This window comes from Hyperolius riggenbachi, chromosome 3 (genome assembly GCF_040937935.1).
Source record: "Hyperolius riggenbachi isolate aHypRig1 chromosome 3, aHypRig1.pri, whole genome shotgun sequence".
NCBI classification, from domain to species: Eukaryota; Metazoa; Chordata; class Amphibia; order Anura; family Hyperoliidae; genus Hyperolius; species Hyperolius riggenbachi.
The window spans coordinates 222,870,953-222,891,788 of NC_090648.1; the positions used below are offsets into that span (position 1 = coordinate 222,870,953).

The window sequence follows — 20,836 nt, forward strand, 5'->3', positions numbered from 1 at the left end:
GCACCTCATATTACCTTTACTGGGGGGACACCTATACCGGGCAGGCTACTTATACTGAGGGGTTGTGTACTGTGATTTTGCTAACATGCAATGTTGTTATGTGTTAGGGCAAAGTCTCTCGCCTCTGCTTCATTCAAACTTGCTATATTAACTCACTACTGTTATGCTTGTCTCCCTTTTCCAGTCAAAACTCCATGTTTCCCACTGGGATTGGCTGCTATTACTTACCTAAAATGATGTTCCCAGCTGCCATTATCGTTCAGATTCATCACAGTCTTAGTCTGAAAGCTCTATTTTTTAGGAATTCAAATATGCATCCTCCACCTCATCACCATGCAGGAGGGTGATGACTGCTGCACACAATCAGTAAGACATCTACTGTAATTTTAGAGAACATCTTAACCCCTACAGGACCACAGTCACTAGGGGAACAGGCAATTTTTTACAATACAGCACTGCGCAGCTTTAACGATTTTTGTGTTTTGCCATACAACTTACCACCAAAATAAATTTTACATCCTTTTTTGCCACTAGTTGAGGAATTTTTTGGGTGATCTCTGATTGCTGCTGCAATTTTTATTTATTTTTTTATTAATTTTTAAAGTTTTTTTAATTTAAAAAATCCTTTTTCCCCTCTCCTCCTACCCCCCCCCCCCCCCAATCCCCCAAATTGGTCTTGACTGTGCTCCGTACACAGCATTCTCCTCATAGGCATCAGCCTATGAGAAGGATTATCTTGTGAGCTAATCAGAGGGACAGCTAAGTGATAGGGCTGTCCCTTGTACAGTGCTGCGCTAGATTGCAGCGCTGTACAAATGATTATTATCTTTTTTTTTCTTACATTGCAGCCTGCCAGCTCCGATCGCGGCTAGAAAGCTGCTAACGGATCGCCGCTATATTGATGTGCATTCTTTCAAGAACCGTGTACTTCGGCCGAAGTCGCCGCTCTAACAGATTGGCAGGAGCAGAACGAAAGGAGCCCGGAGGACGCCGAGAGATTTCATCGACTGCGAAGGGCTGGAGGAAGCCCCAGGTCATTTTTTTGCCCATTTTATTGCACTGCTCAGGGTCCCTTTAAGGAACTTCCAGTTCTCTGATTACGGTACATGCACACAGAACTTTCTGAAATCAATTCAAGCTAGGTTTTCGGGATGGCTATGATCTCCAACCCCAGATAACCTTAGTAAATCAGGTGTTTTTAGTTTTTTTTTACTCTTTCTCTCTTTTTGCCTTCACACTCTCCTTTCTCTTCTCATTATATTCCTGGGCCCATATGTAATTAACCTTTTCTCTCGAGTTTTCTCCTAGGATAAAATGTTTCATCTTCTGTTTAAAACTTTGCAACTGAAAAAGTGATAAAAGTAGGTGAAAAAGTACTTTCAATATTATTTTTGGTATTTTCTTGCTTGCTGGTAGTTTAAAAGCCATTTTATTGACAAATTTGAAAATATGGCATAACCTAGGAGAAAACGCAGGACAAACATTAATTGCATGCAGGTCCTGATCTTTATTATCTTCTGTCTCTTCCCTAAATTTAGTTCTTTCATTCAAATAAACCTGAGCCAAAGCTCAGGTTCAAAATCAGATACTTACCCTGAAGAGAGAGAAGCATCAGGATCCTAATGAGGCTTCCCTCGGTGGTCCAAAGCCCCCCCGTTGCTGAGCACAGCCCCCACCGACTTACTGCGCATGCGCAGGTGGGCTGAGTCGGCTATTGCGCGGCCATGATCCAGAAACAGGAGCTGCGCGGGCCCGATGTGATTAGTGACAATGCGTTGTCGCTAATATTCGGGGGGGGGCGTGCTTAGCGACGGGCACAAAGGAGTAGCAAGGGAAGCCTCAATAGGTTCCTGAGGCTTCCCTCTCTTAAGGTAAATATCTGATTTTGTACCCGAGCTTCTGCTACACTTTAAGATAAAATCATTGAGCTTGTATGGTTAGGAGAAGCCCCTCACCAATTGTGAGAATGTTAGTTCTACTTCATAGTAGATCATTACTCATTAACCCATTAGCAGTCACATATAGCAAAGCAATATGTGGCTGCAGGGCAGATTTTTTTTCTTTGCCACCTGGAAGTGTGCCTTCCCCAGCCAGGCAAGTTTCACAGAGCGGCGCAGGGGGCATTCGTATTTACCTGTACCAGCTGGATGGCGTCTTCTTTGCCGGCGGTGCTGCACTCCCAGCATCCTCTTCAGATTTCCGATCACATCATGTGACTTATGATCGTAACCCAGGGGATGGTTTTAGCAGTGCAGCGCCGCCCGGTGGTGGAAGAGGGGCGATGGAAGAGTAATGGGGTATGAAATTGGAGAAATAGTGGTGCCATAAGGGATGACATTGGAGAAATAGTGTATTTGTTGTTTTTCCCTTTAACATGCACAAAACATAAGGTAATCCTACCCAAGACTGGATTTAAAATGTATGCGCTCCTAGGCCAATGTTCGTGTTGCTCCCCTTTTGTGAGCAGTAGTGCTACCCCATTGCATGTGCAGCCCCTTTTTCATGTGTAAAAACCATATACAGCAGCCTCTGCCTTTTACATACAGCTCTCTTGAGCAGCAGCATCCCATTTCCTTGTGTTGCTCCCTATTTGCAGCTTCCCTTTTTAATGCACAGCTTCCTCCTCCATATGCAGCAACTCTTCTTCAATATCCATCCACCCCTCTTCCAGGTTTGGCCGTCCCCCTGGGCTGAAGCCGACCCAATGCCTGGGCCTTTGTGGCCTTTCCAGAAATCTGGCCCTGATCCCACCCACAAAAAGCCTAATTTGTGGCAAAAAATACAAGATATAGATCATTTAGGTGTGATAAGTAGTGATAAAGTTATGGCCAAATGAATGGGAGGAGCACTGAAATGTAGTGGCTCTTGGCAGTAAGAGTAAAATAACCTGTGGTGTGAAGTGGTTAATTTTTGAAAATAAAATTATCATTCTTAAATGATAATACCAAGAAGCAAGTCGAATTTTATAGCCCCACGAGTAAATGTGACCAATGTAAGGAGAAGGAAAAGTGAGCTGGTTAAATAGAAGAGGGTCAGACAGAGCAAAGTATGAAGAGATACTCCAGAAGTTGAACTTCACTTGTTATTTAGCCTGAGCCAATCCTTTGGCCCAGACACAAGTTTGTCCGCTTTCCCATTCGCTGCCAAACTTGACAGAACATTTGCTATTTCTAAATGTTTCACCTCAGGTAACCAAGTACACAGGCAACTTTGCCAAATGCATGTGTTAGATAACTTATATACTATAATAACCTGCAAAACACTGTAATGTCAGTACAAGCAGCTCATTAAACTGTGTTGAAATACACCTTTCACCAGAAAAAACTGTTTTTTAAAGCTTATCTAAGGACTAAAATGAAAACAAATTCCACTGAGTAGTGGAAGCTGCAGTCTAATTTTTGCTGTATCAGTGACTGTCACGGATGGAACGCAGGAGTAAGGTGCTGCATCTACTTTCACTAGTCCTAAGCTCCCGTAGGCTAACAGTGGTATAGACAGAAGTAGTGCCATGGTCCAGAGCTTTCAGAGCTGGTCAGCACTTGCCTAGTACTTCTCTTCTTTGTTTTTCTTTTTATTTAGTCATGGATTCGATATACTTACCTGGGGCTTCTTCCAGCCCTTAGCAGTCCCTTGCTGTAGTTCTGCTGTCCTCCAGGGAATTGCTGTCCCCTCCCCAATTAGTCCCCAATGCTTTAACTTGGAGGGGGAATAGTATGTAAAACTGCACCGGGTTTCAGCATAAGGAGAGCGAGCTGTCTTTTGTGCACCAATAAAAATCGATTTCTTAACCCTGAAACTCTACTTGTGTTTATACCCGGCCAAACACCAACAAGGTAGGACGACTTTACCTTCGTATGTTCTAAGCGATTTGATTGAAAATTGATATATACCCTTATATAGTACTATTACCGCTATGACATTCTAGACCGGGCGCCTCCTATCTGTGTTAAATATTAGCTAATACCCCTTAAGCTATCAGGGGTGATTGAGTCGAGAGTTCTCGACGGACAAATCATTTTTCTGGAGCAGCGACCGTCTAGGAATCAAAAGGCCGAGTGGGGATGGTTTCTCCCCACCTGCAACTACGAGTGGTTACCTCTGCTGCAACCCATCTCTGTGGGTATATTCTCTATTCTTTGAATATACTGAGATCCACTAACAATATTGCACCAGATTGGGCTCCCGGACTTGTCTGTGCTTTCTCTTCCCCTACTACCCTAGAGTTGTCTTTTGGCTCACCTTGCTCCTAACTGAACCTATGACAGCATAATATGTATGCCTTTATGGATCCAATCAACTCTCCCTGTCAAGGCTATATTAAAGCAGACCTTAACTCAGAACTTCCTCTCTGCTCTAAAAGATAAGCAACAGCATAATAACCTTTAACCTCTTGACGACCAGCTAACGCCGATTGGCGTAAACTGGTTGTCTGAGGGTTTCCATGGAAACGGCCGCTCAAGCGGCCTTTCCATGTCAGTTCACGGAGGGTGTCTCCGTGAACAGCCGGAGAGCCGCCGATCGCGGCTCGCCGGCAAAATGTAAACAGGCGGGGAAGAAATCCCCGCTGTTTACATCATACGGCGCTGCTGCGCAGCAGCGCGTGACGTAGATCGGCGATCCCCGGCCTCTGATTGGCCGGGGATCGCCGGCATCTGATAGGCAGAAGCCTATCCTATCAGGGGCAGGACGGATATCCGTCCTGCGCCGCTCAGAGGGAAAGGGAGAGGGAGGGAGCGGGCGAGACGGCGGAGAACACTGCGGAGGGGGGCTTTGAAGAGCCCCCCCGCTAAGCAAATGCAGCCAGCTTCGATCAGACCCCCCCAGCAGGACATCCCCCTAGTAGGGAAAAAAGGGGGGTAGTCTGATCGCCCTGCTGCACTCCTGATCGGTGCTGCGGGCTGTAGAGCCCACGCAGCACCGATCAATGAAAAATCCCCTGGTCGTCAAGCGGTTAAAAAATAACATTTCTTTGTTACAGCTGATGCAAATCCTGCAATAAACCTGCAGTTTGTCTACTTCCTGCTTTCATGGAAGCAATTTTATTGTTAACATTCTGTGTTTACAAACGAGGTCTCTGCTGTGGCAGTCAGCTGACACAGCGGAGGGATCAAATTACAGTTGTAATTAGTCACAGATAAGGGGGGATTGGACAGGCTAAACTCTAAATACATAAAGGTTGCATTTCTCTGTGTTTTTCCTCTGCCCAGTGCAAGAGTTCAGGTCCACTTTAAATGAGGGATTTTATCCTCCTGCAACTGATCAAACAAGCCACTTGTTGGCAGTCATGTCATCTAGCTCACTGACTACATGTTTATTCATATCTAAAACGGAAGCAAAGCCTTATTTGTCCTGAAGATCAGATGCTTCATTTGTTAGGCTAGAACACTGCCAATAAAAGTTATTTAATGCAAAACTGATGGTTTCTGATATGAAAAGTTGCATATGGTGACAGCATAAGTTCACAACTCACATTGTATGGAAGTTACAGTCAAAGCTAAATTTTCAGTACTATATTAGCTTCTCAATACCTTTTATAGTTGCTAATCCAGACAGACAAAATAAACTACAAATATATAAATAAACAATTACATTTCAAAAGTAGTATATCCTCATATAGAGTATACTACTTTTTATTTTTCCTTGTTGAACTCGGTGGACGGATTTTTGTTTTTGTTTTTTTTTCAGGCAAACTATGTTACTATATTTTTTTCTACAGACTAAAAATGTGCCATTTGACCAAAACAAACTGATTAACAATGACCTGAACTTGTTTATATAATGTATTCACTCTCTATTAGTTTATTCATTGGACAGTAATGTGTTCCTTCTTTCTACAGAGGATACTTGGGGACATGCATCTGTTTCTCTACCTAAAGTACACAGAGACAAGCCAGCCCTTGTTAATCTCTGTCCTGCAAAATGATGTACAACTCGGCTAGAAGCAGTTGTTCCCAGGTGCTAGTCAATGGATACTCATGGGCTCTCTTTTAAAGCATCACAACTCTGAGGCCTCGTATAATTATAGAAACAAGGAACTGGCAGCAAACTTCCCCAATGACAGCATCAAAGTATCACTTACATATAAAATATGCTAAATACAGTTATTACAGACTAATATATCTGTGCACACATAGGCTACATTCACACTATTTGTACGCACATTTTTGTATGCACTTGAATGGGCGAATATACAGCTAAGCAAAAAAGAATGTATACATTAACAAGTGCAGCGTGTAGAAAAATGCTGACAGCTGTCTGTTTTTCTTTAAAATGCATGCAAAAAAACCCACCCATAATGCCTGTGAAAGAGCAGCTCGCTGATCAGCATGGGCGGTCAGTTCTAATGTGTTTTTTGTATACATGTTTTAAAGCCAACAGCAACACACACTGGGCAGTATTAACAAAAAGTTGTTAAAGTTTATGAGAGCGCAAAGTACATGTAAATTTTGCTAGGCTTTATGAAATCTTTGCATAACTTGCGTTATGCCTACATTGCTTACACATAATGCCTGTTATGCAAATAGCTATGTGTATAACATAAGTTACATAACCTTTCTTAGGTAGTTTCCGTAACATCTGATAAAATTGACATGCGATGTGTGTGACTTTTAACGCCTTTTTGAGAATAGAGCCCATAGTGTGATTGAGGCCTTAAATTATATTCTGGACCTTACTGACCACTTTCTTAGGGTGTGGTGGTACTCGTTCACAACTAGCAATTTAATAGTTATCTGTGTTGAAACAGCTAACTTCAGACAATAGGTTCTAAAGGGATTAAAGTCAGCTGTGGGTGAGGGTCTCTAATGTTTGGCATGGGGGTGGGGGGTAACGGTTGGGCATCGGCAGGGGGATTGGTTAGGGGAAATCCTCAAAGGGGAAGTGGTTAGGGTTAGGCTTTGGCAGGGGGATTAGTGAGGGGAAGTGGTTAGGGTTAGGCATTGGCAGGGGGATTGGTGAGGGGAAGTGGTTAGGGTTAGGCATCGGCAGGGGGATTGGTGAGGGGAAGTGGTTAGGGTTAGGCATCGGCAGGGGGATTGGTTAGGGTAGGGAATCAGAGGGGAAGTGGCTAGGGTTAGGCATCGAAGGAGGGTTAAGGTAAGGCTTTGGCAGGGGGTTGGTTAGGGTAAGGCATCAGAGGGGGGTGATGGTTAGGGCTAGGCATCGCGTAGGGGGGGGGGGGGGGGGGTAAGGGTTAGGCATAGGTAGAAGGAGGATTCTGTGTGAGAATTGGGTAAGGTTTAGCTGTAAAATATCGGTATCGTTTACCAATATTTTACTATCATAACTTGCAGAAATAAATAGTAGAATTTCTATAAATTTACCGATATTCTACAAGCTGATATTTTGGGTGCCCAAATTTCTGGGTGTCCTTTTTACATGTTCGCGAAAAGGGGTCTTTCCATTTTTATTATTATCATATATTTTTTTTCTCCTCAATTTAGCCTCCTGAAAATAGCAGTTTAGCGCCTGGTTTTGAAAGAAGTTATTATACTTTGAAATTATGACAGCAGTAGCTTGGGCATTACATTGCTAAGGTGCATATATAGATGGCCCATATGCAATTCACTTTTTTTTTCTGAAATTTGTCCTTGGTGGTATTTTCAAACCTTGTCAATAAAATGCCCTTTAAGCCGCCAGGAAGAAAGAAAATATCCCAAATCATTTTATCATTACTGTTTCATGTCTTTTTTAGAGCTTTTTAATTTGCAAAATGCTGAAAAGTTATTTTAAACAGAAGATGAAGAATTATCTCCTAGGAATAAACTCAAGAGAAAATGTGAATTACATATGGCCCATTGTTGAAAGAGACTGGCTGCTTGCACATGACAGATTAATATCTGTGTGTTTGTAAATATATATCTCTATTCTCATATGTCACATAGGCCTCACCTGTTCTCAGGTCTCACATTCAGCAGGTAACTTCTGCTGTCTGCTCGGGGAGTATAGCCATTGCTGTCTTCACTGTCACTTGTGTTACCATTGCTGCTTCCATGGGAGTCATAGTATCTCCCGTTGCCAGAGGGTACGCGAGTCATAGGTCTCCTTGTGCCCATCCTGAATGCGCTGTGTCTTGTGCCACTTCTATCAGCCGCCTGCGACTTTCAAGAAAGTGCTATTGTAGAACCTAGTGACAGAAAGACAAGCTCAGTTGTTGAATGTCATTCATTTGCACAATACAGGTTAGAAATGCCATGGAGGTATAGACATAACTTGGCTCATTGTACAGAGTAGAAGAGTTTAAACACCAGAGCAGCTAGGCCCAGCATTCACAAGTACAGTATTTGTAGTGAAATTATTAAAGAACGCCACCCACTACCATTTGCTAGCATGGGTAGCCAGTATGTGTAACGCATATATGAATATATCTATATTGTATGTACATATATATCTGCCAGACATTTATTGCTGCATCCACCTGTCTCCTAGCCATTACAAACACACCCAATTCACTTCCAGTGTACAGCTTTTGAATGCTTCCTCTCGACAATTGATCATAGACTACTGTGAGTGTCTACGGTTAATCAAATAAATGGATTAGATGCCACAAAAAGGACGTGTGGAGGTGCAAAAACAATGGCTGGAATACCATCTCATCAGTGATGGCTATCTGACAAGTTTGTATATTACACATACCTGCCCTCCCCTCTACCAACCTCAACCAACACTGTGGAGTTCATTTGTAATCAACAAGTGTCGATGGACATTGCTTCCACTGCATGTGATCAGATCCACTTTTCAGATTACATATGACTGTGGAATTGCTATGACATTCAATTTCTCATAGAAAGTCCATGTTGCTGCTCTCACTAGTGTGATACGATTCTTGCCAAATCACTAACACTGCATGCTGCATTATGGATGAAATTGTGTTTCTGTCCTATTCTGCATAATTGAATGGGAGTTTTTATGTGGATCAGGTCATTTGAGTGCAAAGATCAACAGTGTGACACCTGTGTTAATTATCGGTAATCGGCACCGAAGCAGTGAGTTGGATGGCCAATGTGGAAACTAGCCGATTGGCTACTACATAGGAAATACATTATAGTAACTAAGAACAGAGGAGGTCACATAATAGTATAGCTCTTACCCAGGAGCACACTAGTGCACTGCTTGGAGCCATGACTATGGTGGAGTGGTGAAGTACTGAATTGGCCTACTCCCTGGACAGGGTGCATATGGAGGGTGCCGGAGATAATGCCAAGCTTGCATACTAGGCATGGTGGGGGTGTTTGTATAGTCACCTTCCACCACTCCAGCTGCCTTATTGTACCTTACCACTGTATACCTCTGCACCTTTCAGCCTTGCTGTGATCATGTAACTTCACTGGGATACAATGAAGCTGAAAGCACAGAAGACAGAGCAGCGAGACAGAGTGGAGAGGTCAGGTAGTGGAAGATGACCACACATCACTAGCACCACAACATTCTAAATCCATTGCCCTGGACATGCTTATATGCATATTCTGCAATAATAGATGGACCGCCATAAAGGGGAACCTATATTGTAAGGGCAACTTAATGGGAGAGTACAGGGGCACTCTGTGTGGGGAGCACCACCAAATTAGCACAACTTAGAGAGAGCACCATGAATGGGGCCATACCATAAATGGCGGCACTATATATGGAAAGCACGGTAGAAGAGTGACTTTATTTAGAGAACACCATGCAATGGCCGCTTAATAGAAGGTTAGCACTTTAAAGGGGACACTGTATACAGAGAGAGCTCCATAAAGTGGACAGTATATGTGGGGAGCACTGGCACTCCAGGTCCATGGCAGATTTCTCTTAGTATCCAGTTAAAATTGTATAGGCCCTTTAGTAAAGGTCAATGGTGGCCCAAAACGTGCAATCAAACTGATAAACATGGTTTCAATATTGTTTCAATTAAAGTGAAGTCCCAGGTGAGATGCATTAAAGAGGTACTGTAGTGACATATAGTAGAATGCACTACATTATTTAGGATACACACTTTTATTGTAATTTTCCTGTTTTTTTTCGCATCAGAAACACTTCCTATGTGTATATTTTGCTGTATATTGTTATGTAGCCCCGCCTTCCCAATGATGCATAGCCTAGGCTGAATTCTCCTCCCAGAGCATTCTGGGAGACCAGGCAATATTTTGACTGGCTTCGAAATTCTAAGAAACAAACATTCTGCAGAGCTGCACCCGACAGGACTAAAGATGTCAGCACCTGAGCTAAATTTCAAAATGTAAATCAGGGTGAGGAAAGATTTTACAATTTTACAAACACTGACTAAATAATGTATAAGTGAATATTGTAACAAAAAAAAAAACATAAAACAATTGTATTCATTTTGTAAATTTCACTATAGTTCCCCTTTAAAAAGGGAGTCATTGCATTATAAACTACTGGCAAATCACTGTCTCATCACATGACCTGAGTCATTAAATGACTTACAAGTTACTGTTATAATTTAAGTAGGCCTCAGTTATTTGGACTGAGTTAGTCAAAAAGGCTTGGGGAGCAGACCTGCCCTTTAAGGGGATTTTCTCTTAGAGAGAAAATCTGCAGTTCTGTCAGCAGAACCAGAACATACCAAGAAGCTGTTCTATGGACAAGGCCACAGGTCTCCCTGACCTGTGCATGTACACCACTAGAACAATAAACATCAGCCATATTTACTAAACACCAAATTCCATGTATGTATTTTTAAAAGCCTCATTGAATATTAATCGAGTAGGTGTGTATAATGACACCACGAGGGGGTCCACCAATAGTCTGATCTAGGGGATGGCGAAGATGATGTCATATTTAACTCTTTCCTAGTCGGTATTAAAACCCTGAGTGAGCGATGGGAGCTCACTCTGCTTCTTACTTTCACACTAGCTCTCAATGCTGACTAGAACTCCTAAGCATTTTCATTCTATATGTAATCTGATATGCTGTACATAGGTAGTCTAGTGTAACGTAGTTTAGAAAGAAGGTACCTGATTGACTTCAGCAGGAAGTTTAATCAAGAAGCTTGTAACACAACATGAAGATTGGCGTGGATAGGATATGATGAACTGTATCTATCTGTATTTCTGTTTCCTGAATAAATAACGTGAATATTGAATAAGCCTGAGAAAGTCTATCTCCTGCTTGCTGTGATGAGTCGTATGTGCAACTCTTGCTGATGAGTTGCTGGTGCCGGAAAAAGGTGATTAGAACAGTTTATAACAGTTACCCACTTTAATCTCAAGTTCAGGCTCAGTATTATAATATATACTTCATATTATATTTACCATATATACTCGAGTATAAGTATAGAAATGTAGGTCTGACTCACTAAATAAAAGTATAGTGGTCGACTTATACACGAGTCACGAGCAACACTGAGCACACTAATGTGTGTACTAAAAGTGACATTCCTATTTGCAGCAATTTATCCTGTGGTAAGTGACACTTTGATAAAGGAAATGCCAAGAAAACACAGGTTTGAAAGTCCTGGCCACAACAATTAAAAAGGAAAGGGGAGGCTGCACCTGAGGGCCTGAAGGGGTTATTGGCTGCACTTAAGGGACAGGAGGAGTTAATAGCTGCAATACTGTATGCAGTGCAATCATTAACTCCTCCTGAGCCCCAAGTGCAGCTGTTAATTCTGCCTGGTTCTCAAGTTCAGCCATTAACTTTGCTGGGTAGACTTAGGCTCAACACACACCATACAATCTTGGTTGTTCAATCTTACCACTTTCATGTAGTATAAGATCTTATCCAATCAATCATTTAAGGTATTTTCAATCTGTTGGCCCTTATACTACATAGATTTGGTTAATCTATACAACCAAGATTGTATGGTGTGTGTTGAGCTTTATACTTGAGTCAATAAAAAAATCGAGCTTAATTAAGAAGTTGGAGTCGACTTATACACAAGGTCGACTTGTATTTGAGTATATATGGGTGAGTGAATATTGTGTACATATGTATATTACTTAAAAAAAAAATAAAACAAATTTGCAGTTCTTGCAAAATAAATGAGGAAAATAACTGCTGTCTGAATTCAGTGCTTCTCATTTCCTCCTCAGCCATCTTCAGCTGCCTCCTCCCCTCACCTCCCTGTCAGTTTGAATACATGATAACCTGCCAGTCAGCAGAGAGACATGGCTTCCTTTCACAGGGCAATCACACTCCCCTTTGAAGTCTGTATTCCGCATAATTAATAATAAAAAAAAAGTTCTAGCGTGGCGTCGCACCACATCGCATCGTATCGCCAAAAACAGGCCTTCAGGGAACACGGCATTAGTACACAGTGTTCCCTGGCTGTCACCAGCCAAACAGGAAGTGACCTGTAACGGTTACTTTCTGCTCAGGGCATGCAGAAGCGTTTTGTAAAAATACATTTTCGTGCATGCGCGCCGCGATGTCGCAACGCCAACATTTTTAAAAACCCTGCGTCGCCATAGAGTAACATGACTTCTGGGTTGCCGTGGGTCCTGCAAGGTAACGTAGTTCTGCTGTAGCGTTAAATTGGGCACTTCCCGCACAGCGTACTGCAACGTGGGAAGTATGAACTTCCCCATAGTGGTACTTTAGGCTGCGGTAGCAGTGCGGCAATGTGCTGCACCGTGCCAGTGTGAAAGGGCCCTACTGGATTGTAGAAGTCCAGATTAATGGATTGTAGTACTCCAGTAGCTGAATGCTGCAGTCATTTGCAAGACAAGCTTTCAAATCAGCATTGACCTTTTATTAGCTGCGTTTTCAGTGTGTGAAAAAAGTAGGAGAAAAGAGAGGGAGGTGAAAAATGAATAAAGAAATAGGGTAAGTGATTGCTACTTTAATATTAAAGCTATGAGAAACTTGAAAACATTTAGCAGCACTGGAGCACTATATGGCACAAATCCTGATTGCCTCATATTACCAGATAAATCCAGTGACAAATGAGTCAAGTTACAGGATACCATCTGATTCCATTTGCATGCTTACATGGCTAAAATTAGACCATACATAACAAGGCGTATCTGTAAAGCCAGAGCTCTGCAGAACGCTACAGATAAAAGTAACATGGAAGCACACAAAGGTAGTGTGCCAAGAACAGGCTCTGTTTCGGGATTTTCGGGTTTAATTTTCTGGACATGTTTACAAACAACTAAACCCTGAAACCTAAACAACACTCCCGATGCTTTTGCATGTTTCTAAAAGGCAGAAATAAACAGTACAATAACTGACAGAGTGCGTCCATCGTGAAGTGCTATAATCAAGGTTTTGGGCTATTTTTGGTGCCCTGGATAAGGTGATACTGTCACACTCCTCCACACTACAGGGACAAATCACTTTTTGCAATGAACCACATTTTCCCCGTTTTTCTAATCTACGCTGTGGGTTTTAAATGGAGATTCTGCTGAGGAGGAAAAAAAAATCCCTTTCTTCAGAGGATCTGCTAAAGAAATATTTTGTAGTTACAACAATTATTGCTCTTGAGAGGATACATATTATGGTGTATTACAAACACTTAGGCCCCATTCACACTGCACATTCTTCAATTCGAATTTCAAAGCACATGCGTTTTGCTGAGTGCAATATTCGATTTACATAGTTACAATTACACAGTGAAAGCCTGGCTGATTGTATTAATGATCACATTACAAATGTGCATGTTGAAGGAAGAGAAAATCTGAATTGCAGAGCATTTGCAATGCCAATTATGATTTTCAATGTGAATGGGGCCTAAGAGCCAGTTTGTTATACTCACAGGTCCCGGGCTCCAGTAAGGGTCTTCTCAGACGCCGTCCCAGCAGACTTCCGGGAACGACGTGGACGCTGTCCTCCTTCGGCGGTAGCCGCTGCGCACTCTAAGAAGTGCTTGCACGGCTCTGCAAAATCTTTATAGTTGAGGTGAGGGGCGGGGCAGCAGCACTGGCATGAAGGCCAGGGTATTTAATCCCTGGCCATTCAACGCTCAGTTCTGTTCTGTCTGAGTAGCTGTGATGTGTTGCATGCCATCTTCCGCATTTCAGTCCTGTCAGTCAGGCTGTCCTACCAGTCAGACCTGTCAGTCAGCCCTTTCAGTCAGTCCTGTCAGTCAGGCAGTCATGTCAGTCGGCCCTGTCAGTCCATCCTGTCAGTCTGTCCAGTCAGTCCTGCCAGTCAGACCTGCCAGTCAGACCTGAGTGTCAGTCAGTTCTGCCAATAGGTCCTGTCAGTCAGCCCTGTCAGTCAGACCTGCCAGATAGTCTTTCTTCCTGCATCATTAGACTCACCCCTCCTGTTCTTCTCATTATCACTGGTGGGGCAACCCTGAGCGTGGTGACCTGGTGGGCACCAGGCAGCAAAGTAGCCTGTCATCCACTTACGGGGTGCGCTGGTGAAGACCCGTGCTCACTTAGATTCCATGCCTCAGGGGTGCCCGCACCAATCACTAGGGCCGAGATCAGCAGGACTTATACACAGCTACATGTACTGCATTTCCCCCCAAAAAAAATTAGAAATAGATTAAAATAATAGCAATCAGAATGCAATCATTTTGAAATGATTTATTACATATATTTAATTGAAAACCGAAAAAATATACTGGTTTACTTCTGGAAACATTGACATGCTTAGATTTTTTTTCAAAGTGTTTTTTTGTTTTGTTTTTCCTCCATGTGAGTGAATAAGGCATGCTAATGAATTCCCCTGAAATGAGGCAGCTATCTGGTAACCCTAAACAAAGGGGACTTGCAGATTCTGCCTCAACTCTCTCTGTATTATTAACCTTTCTAACATGTTGGAATAAAACAACAATGGAAATATACACAATTAACTTTACAGAGCCATATCTGTCATCATATGCTCACAATTAGTGCAATGCAAACAGTGCTGGATTTACCATAAGGCACTGTAGGCATGTGCTTACAGGCGCCTGATGATGGAAAGGTGGCTTACTCCCCTCCCCAAGTGCCTCCCTACTTCCCTATGATGGAGATTCATGAGCAGAGTGTAAATGAGAGGTTACTCACCCAGCTCACGGCATTCCACTGACGAGATCTCCCTTCAGTTGGGGGCACCACTAGCTACTTAAAGCGGTTTAAAACCCTGACATAATATTCAATAAAAACATGTTTTCCTACTTTTTATATGCCATACGGTTATCATATTTGCATTTGTGTATAAGTATTATTATTCATTTAGAAATTATAGGTTCCCAAAAGTACAGTTTTTTGCTTTGTGAGCTGACTTTGCTGACTGGTTTTATTCATTATGTATTAACTGCTTGCCGACCACATCACGCCGATGGGCGTGGCCGCGGCAGCAGCCCAGGACCGCCTAACACTGATCGACTTAAAGTCCTTGGGGCTTGCAGTGCAGGAGATCGCGCGCAGGCTGCGCGCGCATCTCCTGTTAATGGGCGGAGTGTAGCGATTGCCGCTCGGGAGACTGTTAGACGGTGGAATCACCATCTAATTACATTGCACAGAGTTGTGATCTGCAACAGCGCTGTACTGGGGACAGCCGTGGGGGCACCAGAGAGCAATCGGCTCTCATAGGCAGAAGCCCATGACTGCCGATCGTGTGATTGGCCGGCTGGGGAGAGGGAGGGAGACAAGTGAAAAAAAAAATTAAAGAAATAGCCATATTTATTAATAGAAAAAACAAAAACACTGGGGGGCAATCAGACCCCACCAACAGAGAGCTCTGTTGGTGGGGGGAAAAGGGTGGGGATCCACTTGTGTGCTGTGTTGTGCGGCCCTGCAGCTTGGCCTTAAAGCTCCAATGGCCCATTTTGTAAAAAATGGCCTGGTCTTTATGGGGGTTTAAGCCCATGGTCCTCAAGAGGTTAAAGGCAGACATGCTTTCAGTGTCTCTCTGTCTCCAGCTGCTTCTGCGCAGTCAGAGAATGTGTCACATTCCTCACTTGATAAATTTAAGTAAACACAAGATAACATTATCTACAACTTCGGATACGTCCAGATTTCAATGCACTGAACTTTCAAGCTCTGTGTGTAACCCTTTGAATGCTGGTCTAGTAAAAAAAAATGCTGGTTGCATATAATATGCTGTAAATAATTTTTTAGAGCAAAGAAGAAATGCTGGGTTATATTCCGCTTTAATACTGTGGGTACCTCTGGCTACCTAATGCTAAGCGACACCTGTAGCTACCTATGACAGGCAAGGGAAGTAAGGGAGAAGTGACAGCTGGGACAGCCAGCAAACTTGCAGAGCGGTTTAGCGGGGGTTTGTAGGTTGATGGACGGTGAAGTCTAGGGTGTCAGGACATCTGTGTCTATAGGCTCTTGTGATGTAAATCTGGGCCTGAATGCAAATATAATTATGTGGTGAATCATGAAAGAATGCAGCAATGCGTTGGCAGTGTGTACGGGGGACCATGTATATAGGGATGTGGCTGTGGGCCTGCAATATGCCTGATTTTAGTATGCTCAGACCTGGATTTCCTTCTTTGCATACAAGAGAAGGAAAAGAGCAGAAGTTGGCAATGCTGGCAAGCTTATTTAATCATGTGCAATTATCACAATAAATATTCCAACATTGTGTAGTCAAGACAAAGCATATGCTGATGAGACGCATAGAAGACAGATGGTGGGTGCAGGGGGGGACAGCTGTTTCAGGCAGATGCTCTTCTACAGAGGCGCATCTGTACAAAATGGCCGCCAGACTTTCAGCCCCCTGCCCCCACCATCTGTCTTCTATGAAAATAGAATTCTTTACACAGGACAGCTTTTTCAGCAATTTTGACATAGCATTTGTTAAGTGCTGGGGTTTAGTGTTCACCTTACTATGCACAGGAGTCATATTTAGAAGCGGTGTTCCTCTGTAATGTATATTGCTTAATGAAGATCGTTTAATTATAACAAACCTAGCAAGGAACCTTTATCTGTAGTTATATGTATAAACCAAGTATGCGTTCACACTGTGCGTGTTGCATGTGCAATAATGCAGCATGTGAACTCACAACTGTTTCAGGCATATATGGACAGAGAGTTCACATGCGGTATTATTGTGCAACGTGTGCGGTAACTTCTGTTATTATAACAAAAAGTACCTCTTCAGATCCATTTCATGACTAACATCAGACCAAATTTGGCTTGTAGTAACCAGTTTTGAAAAATGGAGGAAGTATGATGAAACAGGAATGAAACAATCATCCATAAAGTTTCACTGTTTAAACATTCAATGGGATGGATGCTAAACAGTTAAAAAAAACAACAAAAGAAGAACAGGAACTTCGTTGCACATGATCGGATATCTGATGTAAACACAGTGACATTTCTGTGTTCTCAAATGCATTTTTCCTTCAATAAATATCCTCCCAAAAAAATCTATTCTCAGTTTATTCCAGTATTATAGTACACAGTCACACAGGCTACCTCCCTCATGCCTGGAAAACCACCACTGAGTATGACAGATCCTTATTTTACTTGCACCTCAAAAGAACATGTGGTAGGTGGAAATATGCCCCTGTAGCATCCATAGCAGGGAGCATTCATTCATATACCTGTGTGCAGTCAGAAGAAATAGTATTGCCATGCTTTTTCATGTCTTTCTTGCCCTATTGACATTTGTGCCACATGATGTTTACATAAGTCACCTAGTGGTGAGCAAGAGTTCTAGTACTTTGTAATCATCACATGTCTAAACCACGTAAGTAATGACGCTGCAAGAAACACCTTGCTGTATCTTTAAAGGGACAAGCTGAGGATTGGTAAATGACAGAACGGCTTTTGGTCACACCATAGTGGGGACATTAAGCTTGAAAGGTGGATACAGCCATAGTAAACTAATAAACAGCACTTTACTAGTTCAGTGTATGAGAAATATATATATATTATTGTGCAGATGAAAACCGCCCAGATTGAGCAAATAGTCCACTTAACACTAACTACAATGTTCTCTATGGCAGTTTTGTGTCACAAATCTTTATTCTTGTAGGGAAAAGGCAATTAATTCACCCTGAGATCCATAAAGTATATCCACAGTAATATGCTTCCAACTTGCAATACCTTACTAGAATTGCATTGCAGTATTACAAGCTCCTTCCAAGAACTGTACCAGAGTTACCATGTCAGAATGTTGCATAAACAGCACCTGCTGTTTTGCCTCATCCAGTTGTACATTATGGTGCTCTGACAATTAATGATGGAGTAAAAATATAACATTTTCTGCAATGGCAATTTAAGTTAACAATGGTTATCATCAAAATAAATCCTTTTCAATGTGACTGCAGATTGCAATCATTTATACAATTATATTTTGAGAACTAATAGGGGTTAGTAAAGAGCAGTTCTTAAAAGCTTAGTTCACAATGAATTTGTTGTGATGGGTATGCAGTACACCCGATGTACGGTGGACCGGATGTGACAATGTGAATCTGGACATTGTGAGACCATTGCAGCACACTGAAAAATCTAACCAATGCATCACTCACGTTTAATTTTTTCCCCAATTATGAAAAAAGTGATTGAAAACTCAGAAAAAATTGTGTAGGTCTGTAAAGCAAGAAAAGATTAAATAAGAAAAAAGCAACCCCATTCCTCTGTATCACACTGTTCAATTCACTGCACTATGCACCTTATGTATATAAATTGTGATGCCTTGTATAGTAGCAATATCCCTATTTTCTCATTATAGACACTATATTACAGTATATTATATTATAATGTATTTGAGGGATACATACAGTATATCTATTGAGGGCCTATTTGAGTCCCTCTTTCTGATACAGAGTAATGAGTTTGCTTTTTTCTCTTTAATACTTATTACATAGGGTCATTGACCATCACCCCTCCTCCATTATCCGTATATGGGTGCTAAGAGTAATTTATGTTATTATATGAGAATAGGTGCATTTAATGCTCTAAAATGTGTTGTTGAGGTTTAAAAATCACTAAATTAACAATCTACCCTACACCATTCAATCTTCTGAAAAATTAAACAGAAATTTCCGCCACTCCTGATCGACTTTTATTGAGGAAAAAACGGAAAATTCAAAAAGATTTCTCGCCCGAATAAACAAAATAATTTTTCTGAACAACCGATCCTTTTTTATTAAATTGCCATGAAATCAAATCTTTTTATTGTATCATGCATGGCCACTTTAAGATTAAGTAAATTTACAAAAAGCCAGCCCATACTGTGTACCACAAAACTTTTGAATTCCATGTAAACACTTTTAAAAACAATCAACATACATTTTCCCAGCCTAACTATGAAATGCCCATGAGCAGAAGAGAAAGTACCCAGAGTTAACTTGCAGCCACAGTTTTAAAAATGTATGCTGAAACTTTAGGGCCCGTTTCCACTATCACGAATCCGCATGCGTTGCCCGCATGCGAATTCGCATAGCCAGTACAAGTGGATGGGACTGTTTCCACTTGTCCGTTTTCCTGAACGTTTTTCTGTGCAGAAAAAATCTGCACGCTAGGGCCCTCAGAATTCGCCTGCGTGTGGAATGCAGGCGAATCGCACGCAATGTATTTAATAGGGAAATTGCATGCATTTTCCCCATGCGGTTTTTGCCGCGAATTCGCATGCGATTTCGCATAGGTACCCATGTTAATTCACACAGACAGTGACATGGTTAAAATCGCATCACCCTAACCTATGCGAAATCGCATGCGAAATCGCAGCAAAAAACGCATGCGGAATCGCACCCGCATGCGATTTGCCTGCGGTGATTCGCCGGCGATTCCGCATCGCTATAGTGGAAACGGGCCCTTAAAGTAAGGAAGGGGAACAGCTCAAAAAAAGAACAGAAAGTAGACAGCATAAAACCAAAGGCCTGTGCAATCTGTGCCTAACTGTATGTCTCTCTTAAACTTTGATAAATGCAGCAGTATCATGCTAAATTCTCAGCACATCCCTTGCATTAAAAAAGCAAACCCATGTAAGCAGGAACGGGAAATGTATACAGCATGGTTTTGCAGGCCTACACAAACTCTGCCCAATACATAATTACATTTGTTTACGTTTTCTTAACCCTCCTGGCGGTTTGGCAAAATCCGCCAGGGGGCAGCAAATACGTTTTTTTTTAAAAAAAAATTTTCATGTAGCGAGACGAGGTCTCGCTACATGATAGCCGCTGCTCAGCGGCGTCCCCCCAGCCCCTCCGATCGTCGCCGGCGATCGGAGATCAAGAGATTCCGTTCAAAGAACGGGATCTCTTGTAGGGCTTCCCCCGTCGCCATGGCGACGGGGCGGGATGACGTCACCGACGTCAAAGGGGACTCCGATCCACCCCACGGCGCTGCCTGGCACTGATTGGCCAGGCAGCGCACGGGGTCTAGGGGGGGGGCGGCTGCGGCGACGCGTATAGCGGTGGATCGGCGGGTAGCGGCGGTGATCGGGCACTGCGCGCAGCTAGCAAAGTGCTAGCTGCGTGCAGCAGAAAAAAATTATGCAAATCGGCCCAGCGGGGCCTGAGCGGTGCCTCCCGGCGGCATAGCCCGTGCTCAGCACGGGCTTACCGCCAGGGAGGTTAATATACTAGTGTAAGGCCTGTTGTATAGACCTGAGCTCTGCTTCCTTCCACATCCCAAAATGTACTGCCAGGTTGATTGCTGCCTCCCCCAACAAAAAATTGTGAGCCCCACTGAGGGACAGTTAGTGACACCTTGGATGTGCTCTGTATAGAGTTGAGAAAAAACGACAGTGCTGTATAAATGTATATTTCTGACAAACCCTGTTGGGAGTGCCATTTAAGCAACATAGAGGACTGAATAAAGGGTAAGAAGACACAACAGAAATGCCCGCTGCAAGCAAAATGGCATTATTCTTCAAACAACATATAAGAAGAACATTTCTGCTAAGATGGAAGCTTCAGAAAAGTACTACCATGTAGTTCATTAACTACAATTTTACACAGTATAGTGAGTAACCTAATTGATTAAGGGTAGTTATT

At 42.5% G+C, this 20,836-nt stretch overlaps 1 protein-coding gene across 5 annotated transcripts in view; it reads right to left on the bottom strand.

Moving 5' to 3' along the window:
* ALPK3 (alpha kinase 3) overlaps positions 1 to 20,836 on the bottom strand; it is a 182,417-nt gene that overhangs the window by 99,373 nt on the left and 62,208 nt on the right. For all 5 annotated transcript variants that reach the window (XM_068275812.1, XM_068275815.1, XM_068275810.1 and 2 more), the window contains one exon: positions 7,891 to 8,125. In XM_068275812.1, the coding sequence (XP_068131913.1) occupies positions 7,891 to 8,054 (164 nt within the window). In that variant the 5' untranslated portion in view covers positions 8,055 to 8,125. The remainder of the gene's footprint in view (positions 1 to 7,890; positions 8,126 to 20,836) is intronic.